Source organism: Salminus brasiliensis, chromosome 2 (genome assembly GCF_030463535.1).
Source record: "Salminus brasiliensis chromosome 2, fSalBra1.hap2, whole genome shotgun sequence".
Lineage (NCBI taxonomy): Eukaryota > Metazoa > Chordata > Actinopteri > Characiformes > Bryconidae > Salminus > Salminus brasiliensis.
Window position 1 is genome coordinate 10,678,331 of NC_132879.1, and position 19,891 is coordinate 10,698,221.

Genomic DNA, 19,891 nt, shown 5'->3' on the forward strand with positions numbered 1-19,891 from the left:
TTTTCACAACTTTGTACGTAGCCATCCAATAAAACAGCTTTTCTAATAAAGCCTATTTGACATTTTTCGTTTGGCTACAGTTTGAGGGAGGCGTGTGATGATTTATGAAGTCAGTTAGCTTAATGATAATTGATGGGGTGCAAGTTTCCATCAGTCAATAGCCACATTAGCCTTCAGACTTTAGATAACTAATGTGTGTTGGCTGATTAACGTCTTTTAGGCTAAAGGGGGAAACTGCGTAAATTAGACTTTTCATCCAAGTCCAGCTTCAACAACAGACTATTAAATGGTTCCCATGCTGACTGAGCCAGTTCAAGACTGCACCAGTATTTTCTGTTCTGTTGGCTGCGTTTGTTTTAAAGCCAGCATTATTCATGGGAATTTATTAAAACATGTTGGGAACATATAAAAAAAGAAGTTATAAAAAACATCACAAACAATAATAATAAAAAACAATATTCACAGTGGCAGATGTTTTAATCTCTTGGTTTTTATTAGTGAACCACTTTTCCAGGCTCTTCTACTACAGATTTGATTCTCACAAAAAGAAAACATCAGAGGCAGAAAGAATTCTAAAGTGTTTCACTCTTCAGATCGTATCAGAGAATTAAGCACTGGTGTTTATACCCTAATTTTAACACACAATGATTAAGTTTGACCATTTACAACCACGGACTTTGTGCGGCACGTTAGTATTCTGCAGAGCGCTCCACGCAAAAGCAACAAAACACCTTACAGTACATCGGAAAGAGCGCCAGTGAAACGACAGAGCAACGCAACAGCAAAGGAGAATCTATAGGTGTTCGTCTGCACTCACTGTAGAGTTATGGTTCTGTACAGAGTGAAGCTGGGGTCAGCCTGGGACATACTTTTGGTTAGTGAGGAAACACTAACGACGGCATGCAGGTAAGTACTTCATCCTTCATCAGCAAAGAAACATCTGTAAGCTTGATGGTGTAGTGTTGGGGCTGGGGGCTGTGCCTGGTCTGGTGCAGAATTTAGACCAGGATTACTGTAGAAGTTCAACACTTTAGAGCGGCTTCTTCATGAGAAGAACGCTGAGACTGAGCGGATTTCCACCCTCCCATCAGGTGGCATGTGAGTGTGTGGAAAGGGGTTCCTGTATATATATGTACATGTATGTGTTCTTATGTTTGGGTTAACAGCTGCCCCAGGCTAAGCACTGTAGATATAAATATGTGTGTGTGTGTGTATGTGTGTGTGTGTGTGTGTCTCCAGGCAGAGTAATGTGTGTGCATCTAGTGCTGTATGGCTTCAGGCTACAGTGGCCCAAGGCTGAGCTCTATATGTGTGTGTGTGTGTGTGTGTGTGTGTGTGTGTGTGTGTGTGTGTGTGTGTGTGTGTGTGTGTGTGAGAGAGACTAAGTGCGTATCAGTTCAGACTACCAGTGGTCTCAGGCTCTGAGCTGTGTGTGTGTGTGTGTTCAGGCCATCAGCGGTCCCAGACTGAGCTCCACGTGGTGTACGAGCCAGATGACCTCGCTGGGTGTCTCCCCGTCCTCACTGGGCCGGATGGGGGCAGCCAGGTTGCGGAAGTCATGGCGCATTTTGAAGGCCACAGTGACGTCCCCCTCCTCCTGCTGTGGAATTACTTTGATGAAGAAGCCAATCTTGTTGGACTTCCTAAAGGCCACCACACTGCAATGGGTGAGGGAGAACACTCATTTTAACTGCTGCACACAAACAAACCACTGACAGTTCTGTCTGTGCAACAAAGTTCATGCAAACGGTTAACTTTTAATGCAATTCCAGGTCATTTTGGAGCCTTTATATTAGTGTATTTATAATGAAATTGTGACACAATGTAAAGAACAACTGCCAGATCTACACTGTCAAAAAGTAAGGTTTGTCATATTAAGGTGCAGCAAAACAATGGAAGCCATATGCTTCATGTAGTGTACTATAATCTGTGAACAAGACCACATGCGCACATCTATATATATATATTATTTATTTATTTTTATTTATTTTAATTATTATTTATTTATTTATTTTTTTAAGTAGACAATTAGGTGAGTGGATGAGTGCTGTGTATGATGTGATGACAGTGCAGCATTTAAATTTGAAGTGAAAACTGCAGGGTCCAGCAGTGTTGCCTCAAGAAAATGTGTTATTTTAGTCAGTTTCATTCCACAGCTAAAATTACAGGGCTAATGACTGGAATTATTTAAGAACAAAAGCTATGCAAACTCAAGGCAGGCCAAAAAACCTCCACATCTATTTTAAACAAGGTCAATCTAAAAACACTAATCATATGCGCTTTGTTGGCTCCAGTAGAGCACAAATGATCAGTGTTTTTACACAAATAATTATAGTGCTTGGTCCCCAATAATTGCCACTTGGAATATGAAGGCAGATACTCAGCTCTCACATCGGTTTCCACAGGCCATAGAAATCAGCATGTTCTACCAAATCAGCATTTCAGACAAAAGCCAAATGCTAGCTGGTCTTGGTTACCATCAGTGATCTTTGATGCAAATTAACTTTTTTCTGACAAACCTATTAAAAAAAATACTAAAGGAAAAATAACATACTTTTTCATATTTTCATAAGGTTTTCTTAGTTCTCGTGAAGGCTCTATTACATCAGCTGGGTAAATACGGATATATGAGCTGCTGTTGTGTTGTGTTTAGAAAAGATAATAATAATAATAATAATAATAATAATAATAAAACATGAACTTATTGGCACTATGCCTAATGCCAGGTGTGGGCACTCTATTTAATAGATTATGGCCTCACTTACACTTGTCGCTAAATACAATAAAATCCTCCAGAATCTAATAGAAAGCATCCCTGGACAGTAGAGGCAGTTATTCCAATAAAAACAGGATAAACTCTTTTTTCATACCTTTGATTTCACAAGAAACTATGAATGAACAGGTGTCCCATAACTGTCCATATACTGTATGTTAAACGGTGCGTCTTAGTCTGGAGGGGTGTATAAATGTTTTATCTTACTCTGGGTCATCCTGGAAGTCTTGTGGTTCAGCCAGCTCGTCATATTCGGCTGCTGCGTCCTTCCCTGCTAGAACCAACTCCTTTGCTGGCACCATTACCTATACACAAACACACACACACACACGTCCAACACACCATGTTTAGTGCCACTACAATCTTTTACTCATACCCAACATCTAAAGCACTGGCAATAGAATGGGATGCTCTGGAGCGGTTGCACATAAGCCTGAGGTCACCCTGCCCAAGGTTATGTGTCTGAGAGTCGTGGAGAATAAAGCCCCCAGCATTGGGCTGTGGAGCAGTGAAGCTGTGTTCATCAGAGTGATGGAGCTCCATCCAATACCTTTGGGATGAGCTGGAGTGGTAGCCTAAATCATCAAACATCACTACCGGAGTTCAGTGATGCTCTCAGGGTTGAATAAAGCAGCTAGCGCAGAGTGGAATGATGTAGGTAAGGTGAGAAAATGTGGGCATTTCAGCCATAACACAAGTGGAACACATTTTTGTAACCAATCAAATAAACAGAAGCATCACTTGTATAAAAACTAGTAAAACAAAGCCACATTTTCCGAGCCTTGCTTACCTTAGCTGTACTGTTGATGTCGTCAGAATCCCCTTCCTCACAGGTGAACAGGCTGACGTGTGTGATACTCTCCACTGGGTTAGTGAGAGTGAGCAACACCTGGGACTCCTAAAGTAGTCAAAAAAAGACATACAATAAATATGTAATTCTAGATTAATAACAAAAAATGCAATAACTAATTTCACAAGTCTTGTTTTCTGAAAAAGAATCCTTCATATTTTTGCCATGTTTATTATTCTTTCATCAAAGAGACTCAAACATGCCAAATCCAAATATTATTCATTAGTAAAATCCTATTACTACGTAACTACATTTGAGATACAATTTATACAGTATGATGGATTTTTATTGGTTAAAGAAAAGAAGGTAGAAGGGACTGACCAATGTTCACCAACAAAGTAAATGTGCTCACAAAGTAAAGCTGCTCTCCAAATTTAAAAAAGAACTTGAACAGAGGGTAGACGCCCAACAGTAAGTATCATTGACACACAGCTGTTTTGCACATTGTACCATTGCTGAAACTCGATCAGCTGTTTCTGAACACGTACAGTCTTGGTACAGTCTTGGTACAGTCTTGTTTTTTTTTTTTTTGTTTTTTTTGCATCCAAATAAACATCACCCAAATATGTTTAACCTGTTTATTAGGAAGCATGGTACAGGTATAGTACAACATATCAAGTTAACCTAGCTTTAAATGACCAAATATAGAAAAAAAAAAAGTAAGGTAATCTACCATACACCCCCACAATAATCACTACTAGATTCAGGTCCAAGTGCACATTCAGTTTTGACATGTTCTAAAAAACGCTTCCAACATTTTCTCCAGTTTGGGACAACATCTATCTAGTAAAGCATAATGAGAATGCACATCTTTAAGAAAAGTGATTTGTGTCTTTAAGCCAATTAGGAGTACAAATATTTGGTTTGATTGATCTCATCTGTTGCATTTATTCGTCACATCCGTCTTAAGCACTTAAACATTATTTTGTACTTCCTTAAGTAAATTGTTTTTATGAGGTGATTGTATAAAATACTTACCTGAGCAGCAAATGCTACTGTTAGAATAAATAAATTATTGTACTATTATTTTTGAATTATTTATTCTAACATCAGTGCTTATTGCTTAGATGAATAGTTTTATGAATGCATTTAGCAATGCATTTACATACATAGAATAACTATTTACTGATATTAACATTATTATTTTTGTATTTATTATAAGATTAATGATTACTGTTGTGACAAATACTTTTTTTATACACATACAGCTTTTCTACTCTGGGTAGAGATACAGATTCTAAAGTGTATGATACTACAAAGATCTATTTATAGCTCACCACAGAACTCATTAAAGCACTAAATGTAGTATAGAACTGATCTTGTATATGGCAGGATGAACACTTGCCTTCATGTGACGCAGGTTTGGAATGGACATGATTCTCACTTCTGGGATGTAGCTCCTAAAACCAAAAAGTCATCACAGTCACCCACCCATCTCACAGGAAGTGTATCTTTGCTTAAACCCAGTAGCACTGTATGAACAAGCTTGTATACTCACACGGCCACCAGTTGGATCTTGAACTTTATGGAGGTTGGGTTGAACTCTGGCTTGCTCAGATTGTGCTCACATTTCTTAAAAAAAAAAAAAAAAAACTCAGAAAAGAAACTCAGAGATGCTGTGTGTGTGTATGCACATTTATTTATAGGCATACATGCAATTGAGTCTGCTTTCAATTATTTATGTGTGTGTGTGTATACCCTGCAGCGCAGTGAGCGTTTCATCAGCAGATGTTTGTGTTTGGGGTGTAGCTGAGAGGCTCCTGCAGGCTGGAAATCTGGCTGTAGCAGCCTCTGGCGAAGAGTTGTCACTGCATGAACACACACGAACACACAGTTCAACAACAATGCATTTTCCTGGCTAACCAGAATACCATTCACAAGATGAGCTTAATTTAAATTCTAATTTCATTTGTCTTAAACTTTATTGGTCCAGTCTAAACAACAGCCTTTTACCACAACTTCAGTCTGTGTTTACAGATGACCATGCTATTCAGTGTCAGACAGCACATAAGCAAGCCTATTAGATATTATTAATCTATGCATGATTTGAGGCAGTGATTCAGGTATGCAGATATGGGCTGATGGACTATTTTGCTAAATTGTTTGAAAGCAGCACTGTTGACATTTCTTGCTCCTGGGCTCCTCCTTTGGTCAGGAAATGTTTGGAAACACCTCTAAAGGTGGTTCCACTCTTTTCTGGACAAGCTGAGAGATACAGAACCATCACTGAAGTAAAATATGCATGTAATATTACTGGATTTTAGTGAATGTTGACCAATGATAGAAATGCTGTTCTCTCTATTACAGATCAGTGGAGCAACATAATGCTTTTGAAGCTGATATTTTAAGGTAAAACGCTACATAATGTTGCTTTAAGGTGCTGTTAACTTAAGCTTTCCTGTTTATTAATACTACTGGGGTGTAACTAGAGCTGGGTAATATGATACAATATGCTTTTATGAGTTTATCGTGGATACCAGCAGTGCTTAGAGAGCACTGATTAACTGCACGTTTTATTCCAAATTGTGGATCAGTCTTATTTGATTCAATGGAGTATACAAGTAAAAATCACGGTACATGATAGTATGGGAGAGTATTTGGACAGACGTTTTTAAATCTTCTACGCTGTTGGTGCATTTTGTCTATATGACAAAATATAAATATTGTAGATTCTAAAAAATGTCTTTAAATATCATGATATCCAATTTTTCCATATTGTCCTGCTCTAGGTGTAACGATACACAGAAGTCACAGTTTGGTTCACACCAGCTTCTGCGTGTCAGTTGCACTCAACATAGTCAGACGCAAGTGAGCTTAAGCTTAGCATGTTGCTAACTTTCTATCTCAGCTTAGAGCTCAAGGTTTCTGGGTGGAACCTACCGCAGATTCTCCGCATGACTGCATGCACCGAAATGTAACGCCCATACCGTGATAGTTCGGGAGATTTGGAATAAACGGGAAAACTATAGCTTTATTTTGAGCACTCACTGGATCAAATTAACATATTAACACCAAGCTTTGGAGCTCATTTAACAGTCTGAAACTAGACGAGACTTACCTTCCGGCAGGTTGATGGGTCGTGTGTAGCAGTCTTCAGGCAGAGGCTCCACCTCGTCCAAAGCCTGAGCAGGTTCAATACTGACTTCCTTCTGTTCTTCACCCTCCTTCAGACTACAATCAAAATCCAAACACAGACAGTGACTAAAAGACTACTTTCTCAGGACAGTCAAATCAAAAATGATAAAAATAGCAATGCATTGTAATATATTTAAAAACATCTAGGCCTAATTTTAAACTGGAACGCTTCTCAGAAAAGATGTAGACTTGAGTCGCCTGCTGACTAACTCATGACTCAACTGGGATGTGTCATTTGACCAGGGGCCAACCCACATTTTTATTTAAGACTGTATGTGGATCAACATGCAGGACTACTAGACTCCTCACTTCATTCGGACTTGCTGAATAGCTTGATGCTTACAAATATCCTTCATACATGTATGCTCTCTGTGTTTTAAGTAGCGGTCACGTGTGCTAATAAAAATGAATATTAAAAGGACTATAAAGGAGCATCCCTTAAATCCCTTGACCAGCAGGAAGTGGGGTATGGGGAGTGAAGAGACAGTGCTTAATGGCATTAATGGCAGAGGTACCAAGAGGTGGCAAGACATCTAACCTCCACCCGCTCCCAGGAGCTGAGATGGTTGCACAACGCTAGTGTGTGTGTGTGTTCACTGCCAGTGTGGCAGTTCAATTCTGTTGTACTGCAGTGTTATATAAAATGTTAATATTAAAATGTTAATATTAATTAAATCTGCAGCGACCAGAAATAAATCTGCATAGCCATGGAAACTACAGTCACTAAGCAACAATTCCTAACATGATGTGACCACCAGTTTGACAGCGTTTGCCTGATGACATATGATTCAGCTTGCTTAACTGTGCTCATTTTACTGTATAAGCTAAAGACAAACCTAAACCCAACACATCTGATACAACATCAGCTAAATAACAAGCCCTTTAGCTAAATAACAAGCCCTTTCTGAGCTTAAGTGGATATGACCAAGCCAGAAAAACAATAAAATGTACAAAACAGGGGGTAGTCTAAGACTAAGTGTAAGAGAATTGAGGAATCTCTCTTAACAGACACCTACATTCAAATGTGAACCTAATATTTAATTCATATTTAAATTCTGTCTTTATTTTGATCATAAACCCACCTACTAAGACTTCCCCCATCACTTGCAATGCTTCTGACACTAGTAGGGTGAGGACAAGCATCCCCTGATACACAAAGTCAGCTACCGCCTCTTTCAAACTGCCTCACCACAAAACATACTATAATAGTCATGGGTAAAACTGAAGATTAAAATGTTAATACAAATATACTTACGAGAGACCATAGAGGGCACTGATAGGAGCTCCAGGCCTCTGCCTCTGCAAACGGGTGCCCAGGCCATACTTCTCCTTTACACAGAGACACAAGCCATGTCAGACTAGACTAATCAATCACAGATTGAGAAATGCTAACATGCCAAACAACAAATGATAGATACGAATTAAGATGAAGTAATTCCAGTAATAACCAGCATTTACTAATATGCACTGGTTAATTTGCCTTAGGCAAATGTGAACTGGTGCGAGTTTGTGTTCAATAATCAAATCAAATCAACTCAACTGGTCTCACAAAGCAGCTTTACAGAATCAGTAATCAGTAAAAACACAAGAAATCGACAACATAAGACATGAAAACCATACTGTCGCTGTTCTGTAGCAGTTCTATTAAAAACACTAGAGGACAGTAAATATGCACGCGATAGCATTATGGGAATGACATGACATGAGCTACATTAGCAAGATTGTACAAGCAATTACTTCAACTAACTATTCTACCAAGAATACAATTACAAATTCTAAAAATTACTACTACAAATACTAGTTACAGGTGCAACTGAAATGATTCAACCACAATTGTTTGAGAAAAATGTGCAAACTTTCAGCTGATTGCAATAAACCGATCAAACAGGAACAACTGAAAAAGCTCAACACAACAAATATAATAAATTCAGCACTACTCAGAATTACTCAACCTTTAGCAGCCTTCTGCTACTATGACAGGCTGCATAGCCAGACACCAGCTTCTGGCAGCGTTTTTGAGGATTCTTAGCCCATTCCTCATGGACAGTGTCCTTCAGTTCACTAATATTATTGGGTTTGCTGCTGCAACTTCCTTCTTCAAATCCTGCTAAAGATTTTCCATGGGGTTCAAATCAGGTGACTGTAATGACCACTCCAGAACCCTCCAGGATTTCTTCTTCTGAAACCAAGCTTTGATGGACTTGCTTGGGATCATAATCCTGTTGCAAGGTCCAATGATGCCTAAGCTTCAGCATCCTTACAGAAGGCATGAGGTTTTCTTCTAGGATTTCCTGACACTTGATTGAATCTATCTTGCCCTGCACATGCTGCAGGCTTCCAGTGCCAGAGGAAGCAAAGCAGGGTGTTATTTTCAGCGTATGATTCATTCTTCCTCCTCAAAACATACCACTAATCTATACACCGGATAAGTTCTGAACATTTCTGTGGCGCGATAAAACAAACTGGTATTTTTCGGGTATGGTCGGATCAACGGTCACAACAGGCCATAACAGCAGCAAGGGCCTCTACTAAGTATTAAAGATGCTCGTTGTGAATGGGGTTGAATAATTCTGAGGCTGCAGAATTCATTAACAGTGGAAATCAGTGTTGAATCCGGAGAAAGCACTGGTTATATTAGTTGTGTTGAGCTTTTGATTGATTTGCTGCAATCAGCTGAATGTCTGTAAATGTTGCTAATAAATCCAATTTGCAATGGAGGTTGATCCAATCGTTTGCAACTGTATATCATCACTGGCCTAACTAAAGCTTATTAAACTGCAGCTCTACTGTCTTGTATCAATAGTTCTTTTCACATCCTCTAAACACCCCTTTAAACACAAAGAACTCAATTATGCAGCCAGTTTCTTTTTAGCAATATGGAGGCTCATGTGATCAGCACATCAGGAATGATGAACTAAAACACAAGGGCAGAAAGACAGGGATAAAAAAAAGACAACAAAAAAAAACAAACAAACAAACACTTTTTCAACTCCTAAAGAGACTCAGTCCACAGCTGCACTGTGAGTTGTGAAAAAGTCCCACTCACCACCACGTGAATAGTGTGTTGCTAGGGAAGGGAGGGGAGGCACAAACCAAAATATCAGCGTGCACAAGCGAAGAAAGTGAGAGAAAGAGAAAGAACCAGGTGAAACTCAAGCATCCAAGCAGACATTTAAGTGGCAATTTTTAAAGAGTACAGTAAACAAGACAAGCGGTGGCTAAAGTGCAGTCAGTAAAACAGAAGCATAGAACATTACAGGGTTAGAAATTAACCTGCAAAGCACTTATGCAAGCCAAATTACAGCTTTAGATGGACAATCTATAAGAACATATTAATATATTTTGTTAATTTCAGACCCTGCTATAAAACTTGTTAAAATGAAGCAATTTAAACAGCAGCATAAATAATAACAAAATGTAATTCAGTGAGTGAATTTTGAGAGACTAATAATTTTTCCATGCATTATAGGGTCTTGTCTCTTCTTGTTAATATTATAATAAAACAATGAACAGCCAGGTTGAGTCTTTTCAGAGGATTAAACCAACTGTGAATGAACTCCCACAGAATTAAAGCTGGACGTTAAATTTTGTTTTAACTACAAACAGAGCCACTGTGTGGAGGATGTTTCTGGACTGTGGCAGTGTGTGCTTGTGTATATCTGTCCATCTGTCTGCGTGTGTGTGCGTCTACCGAAAAAGCCTGAGGCATGAAAGGACGTCTTCGAGCCAGTTTCTTCCGGTCTCTCTCCAGCTTCTCTCTCTGGGCCAGTTGTTGATAATACTCAATCAGCTTATTGATCTGAAGAGCCAATGAACACAGTAAAATTATGAGTAAATAATGATTCACTGCCCACCAAACTCAGATAAACACAGGGCAGTAAAACAGGTAGGTGGCATGACTGTATACAATTTTGTAGCACCATGTGAAAACTGGAGATACAAGGTGTAAAACTGACGATATATTGGAGAAAATAAACATTGGTTTAAGAGCATTCAGGTATAAGCATTAGTCGAACTTCATTCATATTCAGCATAAACGAGGCAACCTGCAGTCTTGTACTCACCCTCTGAGTGTGAGGATTCTCCGGTTCCTGCCATCCTCCACTGGCTGTATTACAAAGCAAACACAATTTTCATTAGTTTGGTACACATACAGAACAGGTCTTAACATCTGAACTGCAAAATCTTCAAAATCACATGCATCATTCACACTAACTACACACTACTAAATTCCATTAAAAGAGTGAGGATGCTTTCACAGCAGAAGTGTCCTAACTTCTCCACCGAAGGCCAGTGCTTCTGCAGGCCCTTGTACCAGCAAAGCTAGAGCACATATGATCAGATGTCTGAAGACTGACAATAGTTGATTCAAGGGTTGAATCAGGTGAGCTTCTTCTTGGCTGGATGAACGGTACAACCTTTGTGGTTATGACTGGGCACCTGTGTTTTTTTTAAAAGGCATCCAACTCTTCATACGCCTGGTCTCATTTACCACCACTGTGAACAATTCTGACTCTGGCTGTTTCTCTAAAATGGAGCATTTCACACCTAACTCACTCTAAACAACTGTGTTTATATCTTAATGACACACCTATCAGTGAAATTCCCTTTTAAAAGAACCAAAGCATTAAAATATCCAATCTCAGAAAGCCTCACCCTGTTCTGGAGAAGAGCACAGACTTACCAACAGACTTGTCAGCCATGCCTACATCCCGCGAAGTCCAGCGGCAGAACCCACAGGCAAGGTAGTAGGCCTTCTTCATGGCTGTCTTGGTCGGGTCATCCGGTAACGGGGCAGGGATGTTGGTGGCACGTGTGGACAGGGTGTGCATGCAGCATGGGCAGTCAAAGCAGTTGGCACACCTGCAAACATGAGAACAGCAGAGAGAGATATGGCAAATCCACAGCTCATGATGATTATTATAAAGATCTGGCCTTCTACTAGATTTTGGAGCGTTGCTATGAGGATTTTTTGCTATGAGGATCTCATCCCAGAGGGGCGTGGGGGGGGGGGGGGGGTGGGGGGGGAGTTATACCCCTCTAGCCTATACCTAGTATTGGGCATGGTCCCATTGGGTTCATGTGTAACTGTTCCAGGGAGTCCTATTCTATTGACAATACTTCTCTCCAGGGACTAGACAAGCTTTTCTAACATTTCTTCTGTAACCTGTATTTGTTTCTGTGAGTTTACTGTAATATCATCACAGCCATATAAACATCTTTATTTGCTTTTTTTTTTTTTTTTTTTTGACTTTTTGACTTTTTGACACAATGTGAATCATAATTTCGCGATGGACCAATTGGAAGGCTCCCAAATTACTTTGAACAGAGAACAGTTCTGATTGGCTGGCCTGCATTATGTTTAATTTAAAAGCACTCATGAACTGCATTATGAGTAGGTGGCGGGATATGTAAATGAGCTAGTATTTGTGACATTTCAAAGAAAGGGATTTTAAAATGGGTTGTTCACATTTTCACGCTTTACCATCTTTATATATAGACTATGTGGACTAGGGAGTGATTGGTACGTTTTCATAACATTAAATCAAACTCCTTTACTTCTCCTTTATTGTACAGGGTCAGGGCCCTTCCTTCCCATATCCACCTCGAGCCATCAGGGCCCAAATTTATCATTTTTGATAGTGCTGATCTAGGGTATCTAGGGTGTCTGTAACAGCATAATCAATAAGAGAAGAATGTAATCCTATATCAGGTGTTTGTCTCAGCCCGTTCGCAAACACCGGGTTTCACAAGCCTTCGCTTCATAACACCTAATAAACGCAAGCAGCATTTCCTGTAACTTTTACAACACTAAACTACTACCACTAAACTAAAATAACCACTCCTACTTATTTTACTCCATTTATAACCCTACAGATGACCCTATAACCCTACATCCTAAATTTCTCTATCCATGCTGTTTAAGTGGCATTTGAAGATATGTACATAAAAATATTGGACATCAATCAATTTCCTATATCAGTGCACACCTAGATCATACTTTTGTATTTATGTATAGAGTAAAGCATTTATAATGGCAAAATGCAACACTGTCACCACAATGTTTTACATTGCTCATACTGTTATAGTCAGACCTGCCACACTCATTAGACCCTCGTTAGCCACACTCTGATACTACCCAACATTCTCTGCGCTCCATGAATCCAATCAGAGCAACTTCTGGCTCTTTACCGTTTCCGAATAAATGGCTGCCCACTAATCCGGGCCGACCTGTTAGAATACTGACTGCTGCGGTTCCCTTTTACATGGGTCAGACCAGCTACCCACCAGACTGACCACCAGGCTCCCCTGCCACACATGTCAGACTAGCTGCCACTGCTACCTGCCTAATGACCATGTTAAAGTTTACATGGACTTTTAACTATCTGCCACTATTATTATTATTATTATTATCATCATTATTACTCTACCATCACTACTACGATTGTATGAATTATTATATTATGATCATTGTGTACACCTGAACAGAAGAGCAGTCTTATGCACTGGTACGGTTCCTTTTATTAATAACTGATAGGTGGTTTTGACCAGATGAGCCAGATGGTTCCTCAAGGTTTCTTCCTCCAGCTCTGAGGGGCTTTTTCCTTGCCACTGTTGACTTTGGCTTACTCACTGGGGGTCTTAGGTTTTTATGTTGTTGATCTCTTGTCCACTTACTGATTCTGTACAGCTGCTTTTTTTTTATAATAAGCGCTATTCAAATACATTTTACTTGATTTTATCTGCACAAACATGGCAAAGGGGTAGCTCAGCGTCTGCTGTTTCCTAATGTCTGTCATTTGTACCATTCAAGAAATAAAAACTTTACTAATGACAAAAATGAGCAGCATTAGTGGCGATGGAGATATGTCTAGTAAAAAGCAATCCACCGCCACCACCACTGAGACATGCAGGGATATGCAGAGAAGAAATGTATCATACTTTATAAGTACAACAACTTTCCTTATACACAGAGGACATAGAGCTGAACTATATATATTACATGGGTTTACATAGTGGTTGGTGTGGCGCAACAGATAACACCACTACTTGCCACTGAGCTACCACACCATGTGGGAGACTGGGGTTCGATTCCCGGTCTGGGTGACTATGCTGCGCTACACCAATAAGAGTCCTTGGGCAAGACTCCTAACACTACATTGGCCCTCCTCTGTAATACGAGTCACCATGTGAGTCGCTCTGGATAAGAGAGTCAGCTAAATGCCATAAATGTAAATGTAAATGTACTTTTGAAGGAGAAACTGAAGGAGGTCTTTGTACTGACCTCTCGTTATTTAACTATGCCCTAGGGCCAGTGGTGGCTCAGTGGTTAGAGCTCCAGGCTATTGATTACAGGGTTGTGGGTTCGATTCCCGGGCTTGGCAAGCTGCCACTGTTGGGCCCATGAGCAAGGCCCTTTACCCTCTCTGCTCCCCGGGCGCTGGAGTTGGCTGGGTGTGTGTGTGTGTGCTCACTGCCCCTAGTTCACTAGTGTGTGTGTGTGTTCACCTTTACATTTACCCTGATAAATGCAGTTTCACCCAAAGAGGCAGTTTTACCTGTTCTTTTTGAGCTTTGCCTCAGCTGAAGGCATGTTCTCCAGACAGCTGGGGCAGTAATGGGAATCAACCTGAACAACAACAAAACAACAACCTTCAGACTCAGACAGTTATCAGGGGGGTACAGTTATCAGGGGGGGTACAGTTAACAGGGGGGGTACAGTTAACAGGGGGGGTACAGTTAACAGGGGGGGTACAGTTAACAGGGGGGTACAGCTATCAGGGGGGTACAGCTATCAGGGGGGTACAGTTATCAGGGGGGTACAGTTATCAGGGGGTAACGAAATCAACCAAAATACACATTTAACACAAAACTAGAGCACATTAAGGACTAATCTAATGATATTTCCAGATGTTAGTGATGCTCAATGGTGTGAGAGAGCTCAGACTGAGACAGATGTGGGACAAACTGGGCGCGGTGATGTCTGTCCACATCACTAGCTAGCCTGCTCCGCTAGGTTGCTAGCTAGCATAATATAAAATTCACGTTTGTTTCACACAACAATCCGAATCATTTGGCTATATCTATATTAAAAACGGATTAAAATCATGCGTCTAAACCCACGAACTCACGAAAGCAAAGAAATTTGCTAAGAGGCTCAATTGTTAGCTATACACCAGAAATGACAAGACAGCCGAACAGCCAATCAAAACGCGACATTTCCATGATCGACATGTGGAGCAGCCAATCGAATGAGAGGATAGTCCTAAATAGGCGGGTCCACAGGCGATCTTCAGCTACCGGCCCAGCTTAGGAAAATCAGCAGAACCGCGTCTGAAAAACGGCTTCAACCGTCGCCTAAATAAACAAGTTATGACCTTGAGACACTTACTTCATGTGAAACACACTCCAAAGAGCGCAGCTCGCTGCAATAGCGGCAAAAATAGAGTTGGGAAAGCGGAGCGCGGATCTTTTTCTCTCCGCGGACGAGATACAGCACCCTGTCGGGCTGCAGGAGGGACGCCATTTCTGAAGCCACGCCCTCTCTCCACGCCGGAGATTACTGTGTGTGGGCCGTGTTCCAAACCGCGCTCGTTCCCTTCGTAGGGAACACTCTCTAGGGCACAAAGTGGACTAAGGGTGTTAGTTACAGCTCTGATTTTGTAAGTTATGTGTTACAAAGGGTGACTTTTACAGCACACTCTTGAACACTGGAGGTTCTCCAAGGGTTCCTTAGTAAATGCACCAGTTTTATAAATGCAGAACACACACACAAGGAATTTGTTTCCGGCTGTTAGTGTCTCTCTAGTATTAAGGTAAAAGGTAAAGCATGTATTTGTCACTGTACAGCAAAATGTGTGTAGTAAACACACACTCACACACACTAGTGAGCTAGGGCCAGTGAGTACACACACACCCAGAGCAGTGGGCAGCCAACTCCAGTGTCCGGGGAGCAGAGAGGGTAAAGGGCCTTGCTCAAGGGCCCAACACAGCTATTCAACATATAATTTACAGACAATACACATAATATACAGAGAACAATAGTATACACAGTATATATACACTATACGCGGACAGTGTGCTTTACAGTGTTATTCACAGAACAGCAGTAAGCAACACTATACAGATTAAATATTGAGTAACCACAGCAACAGAGTAATGGTGCAGTAATGCAGTGACTGTAGGATAAGAGTGATAAGAGTGTATCAGTAGTATCTATGGCCTGTAGCTGACGATGGTGATCAGCTGTTGAGGACGGTGATGGCCTGAGGGTAAAAGCTGTTCTAGTGTCTGACAGTCTTAGTGGACATAGTTCTGTAGCATCTGCCAGACAGGAGCAGCTGGAAGAGGTTGTGATCAGGGTGCGAGGAGTCTGTAATGATTTCCTCTTGATTCTTGAGCAGTACAGGTGCTGAATGGAGGGCAGAGAAGCACCGATGACACTCTCAGCTGTCCTCACTCAGAATCATTTGACTGTTATATGGATCTCTAAGCTGAAGGGGTGAAGCTCCATAGCACCGGACAGCACATGGTTCTTTGACTATCCTGTGTACTGTACATTAATGCTGGAAACACCCAGAGCCAAGGGTGGTTATTCCCACTATTAGGTAGGTGGTCATAATATTGTGATATGACTGTGATATGACCATATATATATATATATATATATATATATATATATATATACATCATTTCTAGTGGACAGCAGAACTCACTGTAAGAGCTCAATGCAGACCACAATGCTCTGCCTGTCTGTTTGTTACTAAGAGGCCAACAGACAGTGGAATGTGATGGACGACGTTGTGATAATTATGAGCCACTGAGTGACGTGAGTTTCAGATCGTTTCCCATGTAGTTTGTAGTTAACAGTAGGAATAGGTTGCTCAGCAAAGTTAATTCCAAGAACAGCACAAAGCTTTTACTGACCTTAGCTCAGAATTTTATTATGTGTGTGTGTGTGTGTGTGTGTGTGTGTGTGTGTGTGTGTGTGTGTGTGTGTGTGTGTGCAGTTATGCCTCAGGCAGTTATGTGTGTGTTATGTGACCAGCGCTGACGCATGATTATGATGATGATGATGATGATGAGGAAGCGACCAAATTTATTTGTGTTTCTAATACATAGTAAACTAAGTAGGTGGGATCCATTTCAGTCACAGCTTTTTTGACATATTGTGAATCTGGCAGCTGTTCTGCATGGACCAATAGAAATGCTCCAGAATGTCCTGGAATAAAATCTTGTCACATTGAATTCCATTGAAAATAGATACCGATATTTCTATACCTATTTGCATGGAGTTATATGGACAAAAGTATTGGGACATCTGTTCATCTGCTAATCGTTTCTTTTGAAATCAAGGGTAATAAAAAAAGAGTTGATCCTGCTTTTGTTGGAGTATCTATCTCTACTGTCCAGGGAAGAAGGCTTTCTACTAGATTTTGGAGCTTCGGTGTGAGGATTTGATTGCATTCAGCAACAGGATCATTAGTGAGGTCAGGATGATCACCTTATCCCACACCATCCATCTTTCCAGTGAACACAGTTCCACTGCTCCATGGCTCAATGCTTGGCGAGCTTCATACACCTCTAGCCCACGCCTGGCATTAGTGGTGCCAGTGGGTTCGTGTTTATCTGCCCCAGAGAGTCCTATCCTATTGGCAATACTTCTCTACTGAAGTTGGACGAGCTGTAAGTATGCATTTGCACACCTGTGTCAGCAATGGGTACAACTTAAGACAGCAGAATGCATTCATTAGAAGGGGTGTCCACAAACATTTGGACATATTGTGAACATATACGTATATATTTGGCTACTGTTTGCTGTGTAAAGTGAGTGACATCTAGTGGCGAAATGCTGATACTGCATCATGTGCTGTGGCAGTGATTTCAGTAAGGCTGAGGGCTCTGTGGTGTTTTTGTGGGGTTCTCATCGACTCTGCAGACTAAATGGAGTGCTATAATGGACTATATATAGTATACTTGTCAGAAATTTGATGTGGAGGGGTACATTAGGGGTTCATTAGGGGTAGTGGTCAGTTTCCTCTGGTTGTTAGTTATGTAGGAGCAGTTTCCTGCTGTTCTCGGTGAAATTACTAGCTGAACACCTTCTATACCTAATATGAGAATTATACTCAGGTCAGGCTACTTTGAGTGTAACTGCATCTGTGTGTATATAGTGAGTGTGTGTGCTTGAGGAACAGAAAGTATGTGTGTGTGTGTGTGTGTGTGTGTGTGTGTGTTCCAGCAAATTCACACACAATCTACTTTTAGACAACCTGCTTAATAAGTGGTGTTATTACAAAGGTTTCTTTACAGTACACCCATAAAAGGGGGTTCTTCAAGGGTTCTTTAGTCTATATAGAACCATGACAACTCTGACTGATGTAAGGATCTGTAAGTAGAAAAGGATCTATCTAGTACTGAAAAAAGTATTTGGTGCTACTATCTAGAACCATTTTAAAGGTTCTTTATTGAAAGGCTGTAGAAACCCTTTAAGCAAACTATGCATCCACATGGTTCCTTAAGTTATCCTGGTTCTATACTGACGAACCCTTGAAGATCCCTTTTTTAAGAGTGTGGATAAAAACTTTTTTCAAGTACAATACACCCATAAAAAGGGATGTTCTTTAAGGGTTCTTTAGTCTATGTAGAACCAAGAGAGCTCGGACTAAGATAAGGATCTGTAAGTAGAAAAGGATCTGTCTAGTACTGAAAAAGAACTCTTTCACTACTTGGTGCTACTACACAGAACCATTTTTAAAGGTTCTATATAGAAAAGGTGTTGGGACCCTTTAAGGAGGCAAAGAGCAAACAATGCACCCACCCTGAAGTTATCATGGTTCTACACTAAAGAACCTTTGAGGAACCCTTTTCAGGAGTGTGGATAAATGTTTTTTTTTTCCCAAGTACAAATGCACCCTTTACAGTACACCCACTAAAATGGGGTTCTTTAAGAGTTCCTTAGTCTATATAGAACCTTGACAACTCTGACTGATATAAGGATCTATCTAGTACTCAAAAAGAACTCTTTCACTACTTGGTGCTGCTACATAGAACCATTTTAAAGGTTCTACCTTAAAAAGTTGTAAAAACCAAGCATCCAAATGGTTACTTAAGCTGCCAAGAACCCTAAAGAACCCTTGAGGAACAAGTACATGTAAAACCGTAGAACCACAATAACTCAAAAAAACATCTGGATTCTTATATGGCTCTTTGTCAGGTGAAAGCTGGTTTTTTTTTTTGGATTGTAGAAACAATTCTGTAGACAGCTCTACATAGAAGCTTGAAGAAAAGGGTTCTGCTGCTGTTACCGTTGCTGAACCTGCTTCTCTGGGTGTCGTGTATGATTCTGGATGTTTTGGCTCTGAATGTTCAGCAGATAAGACGCTGGGCTGGGCAGGGCTGGACTGGGCTGTGTTGACTGAAGGCTCATTAGTGGACAGATTTGTTCCATAAACAGAGCTGATGTCAGGAGAACCGACACATCCTGCTGTCGATGGACAGGAGAACAATGAGCGTCACTCTGATAAACGCTTCAGTGGCTTTTACTGCAGCAGCACAAACCTTTTAAGCAAGTGCTGTTTGTATAGTGGGATTTAATAACTGCTCTCTCTCTCTCTCTCTCTCTCTCTCTCTCTCTCTCTCTCTCTCTCCCTTACTCTCCGTCTCTCTCTCTCTCTCTCTCTCTCCCTTACTCTCCGTCTCTCTCTCTCTCTCTCTCTCTCTCTCTCTCTCTCTCTCTCTCTCTCTCTCTCTCTCTCTCTCTCTCTCTCCCTTACTCTCCGTCTCTCTCTCTCTCTCTCTCTCTCTCTCCTTTACTCTCTGTCTCTCTCTCTCTCTCTCTCTCTCTCTCTCTCTCTCTCTCTCTCTCTCTCCCACAGAAGAGGATTCACATCTGCTTTTTTTAGGATACAGACTAAACCCAGACCTCAGATCCTTACCAGTAAATATATTATTAAATAGAAAGAGAGAGAGAGAGAGGGAGAGAGAGAGAGAGAGAGAGAGAGAGACAAAAACCCCATTTCCATGTTTAATGTTTTTCACTTTTTGACATAATACATGGTGTCAACATTTCATCATTTTCATCATGAACAGACCAATAGAAATGCATCAAAAGGACTTATTATATATATATA

The 19,891-nt window shown here is 40.6% G+C and overlaps 1 protein-coding gene across 2 annotated transcripts; it reads right to left on the reverse strand.

The window, feature by feature from the left end:
* Nucleotides 1-470: 470 nt before the first annotated feature.
* dctn4 (dynactin 4) lies at nt 471-15,295 on the reverse strand. Of its 2 annotated transcripts, XM_072674306.1 has the most exons (14): nt 15,151-15,295; nt 14,318-14,388; nt 11,443-11,621; nt 10,823-10,866; nt 10,450-10,557; nt 9,805-9,825; nt 8,014-8,087; nt 6,682-6,794; nt 5,322-5,431; nt 5,122-5,195; nt 4,969-5,023; nt 3,564-3,671; nt 2,981-3,078; nt 471-1,658 (listed from the first exon to the last, which is right to left on the reverse strand). In XM_072674306.1, exons 1-14 carry the CDS (start codon nt 15,283-15,285, stop codon nt 1,445-1,447), a joined length of 1,404 nt encoding a protein of 467 aa, XP_072530407.1. In that variant the 5' UTR covers nt 15,286-15,295; the 3' UTR covers nt 471-1,444. The 2 variants fall into 2 exon arrangements, with proteins under 2 accessions (XP_072530407.1, XP_072530408.1); XM_072674307.1 differs by lacking the exon at nt 9,805-9,825.
* Nucleotides 15,296-19,891: the final 4,596 nt, after the last annotated feature.

What these genes read in the sequence shown, in the direction of transcription:
- dctn4 (XM_072674306.1), bottom strand. Translation starts at nt 15,285, where the DNA reads ATGGCGTCCCTCCTGCAGCCCGACAGGGTGCTGTATCTCGTCCGCGGA. An exon ending in CATGGCTGACAAGTCTGTTG is followed by an intron (nt 10,867 to 11,442) that starts GTAAGTCTGTGC and finishes TTTGTAATACAG; the next exon opens with CCAGTGGAGGATGGCAGGAA. An exon ending in AACGCTCACTGCGCTGCAGG is followed by an intron (nt 5,196 to 5,321) that starts GTATACACACAC and finishes TTTTTTTTTAAG; the next exon opens with AAATGTGAGCACAATCTGAG.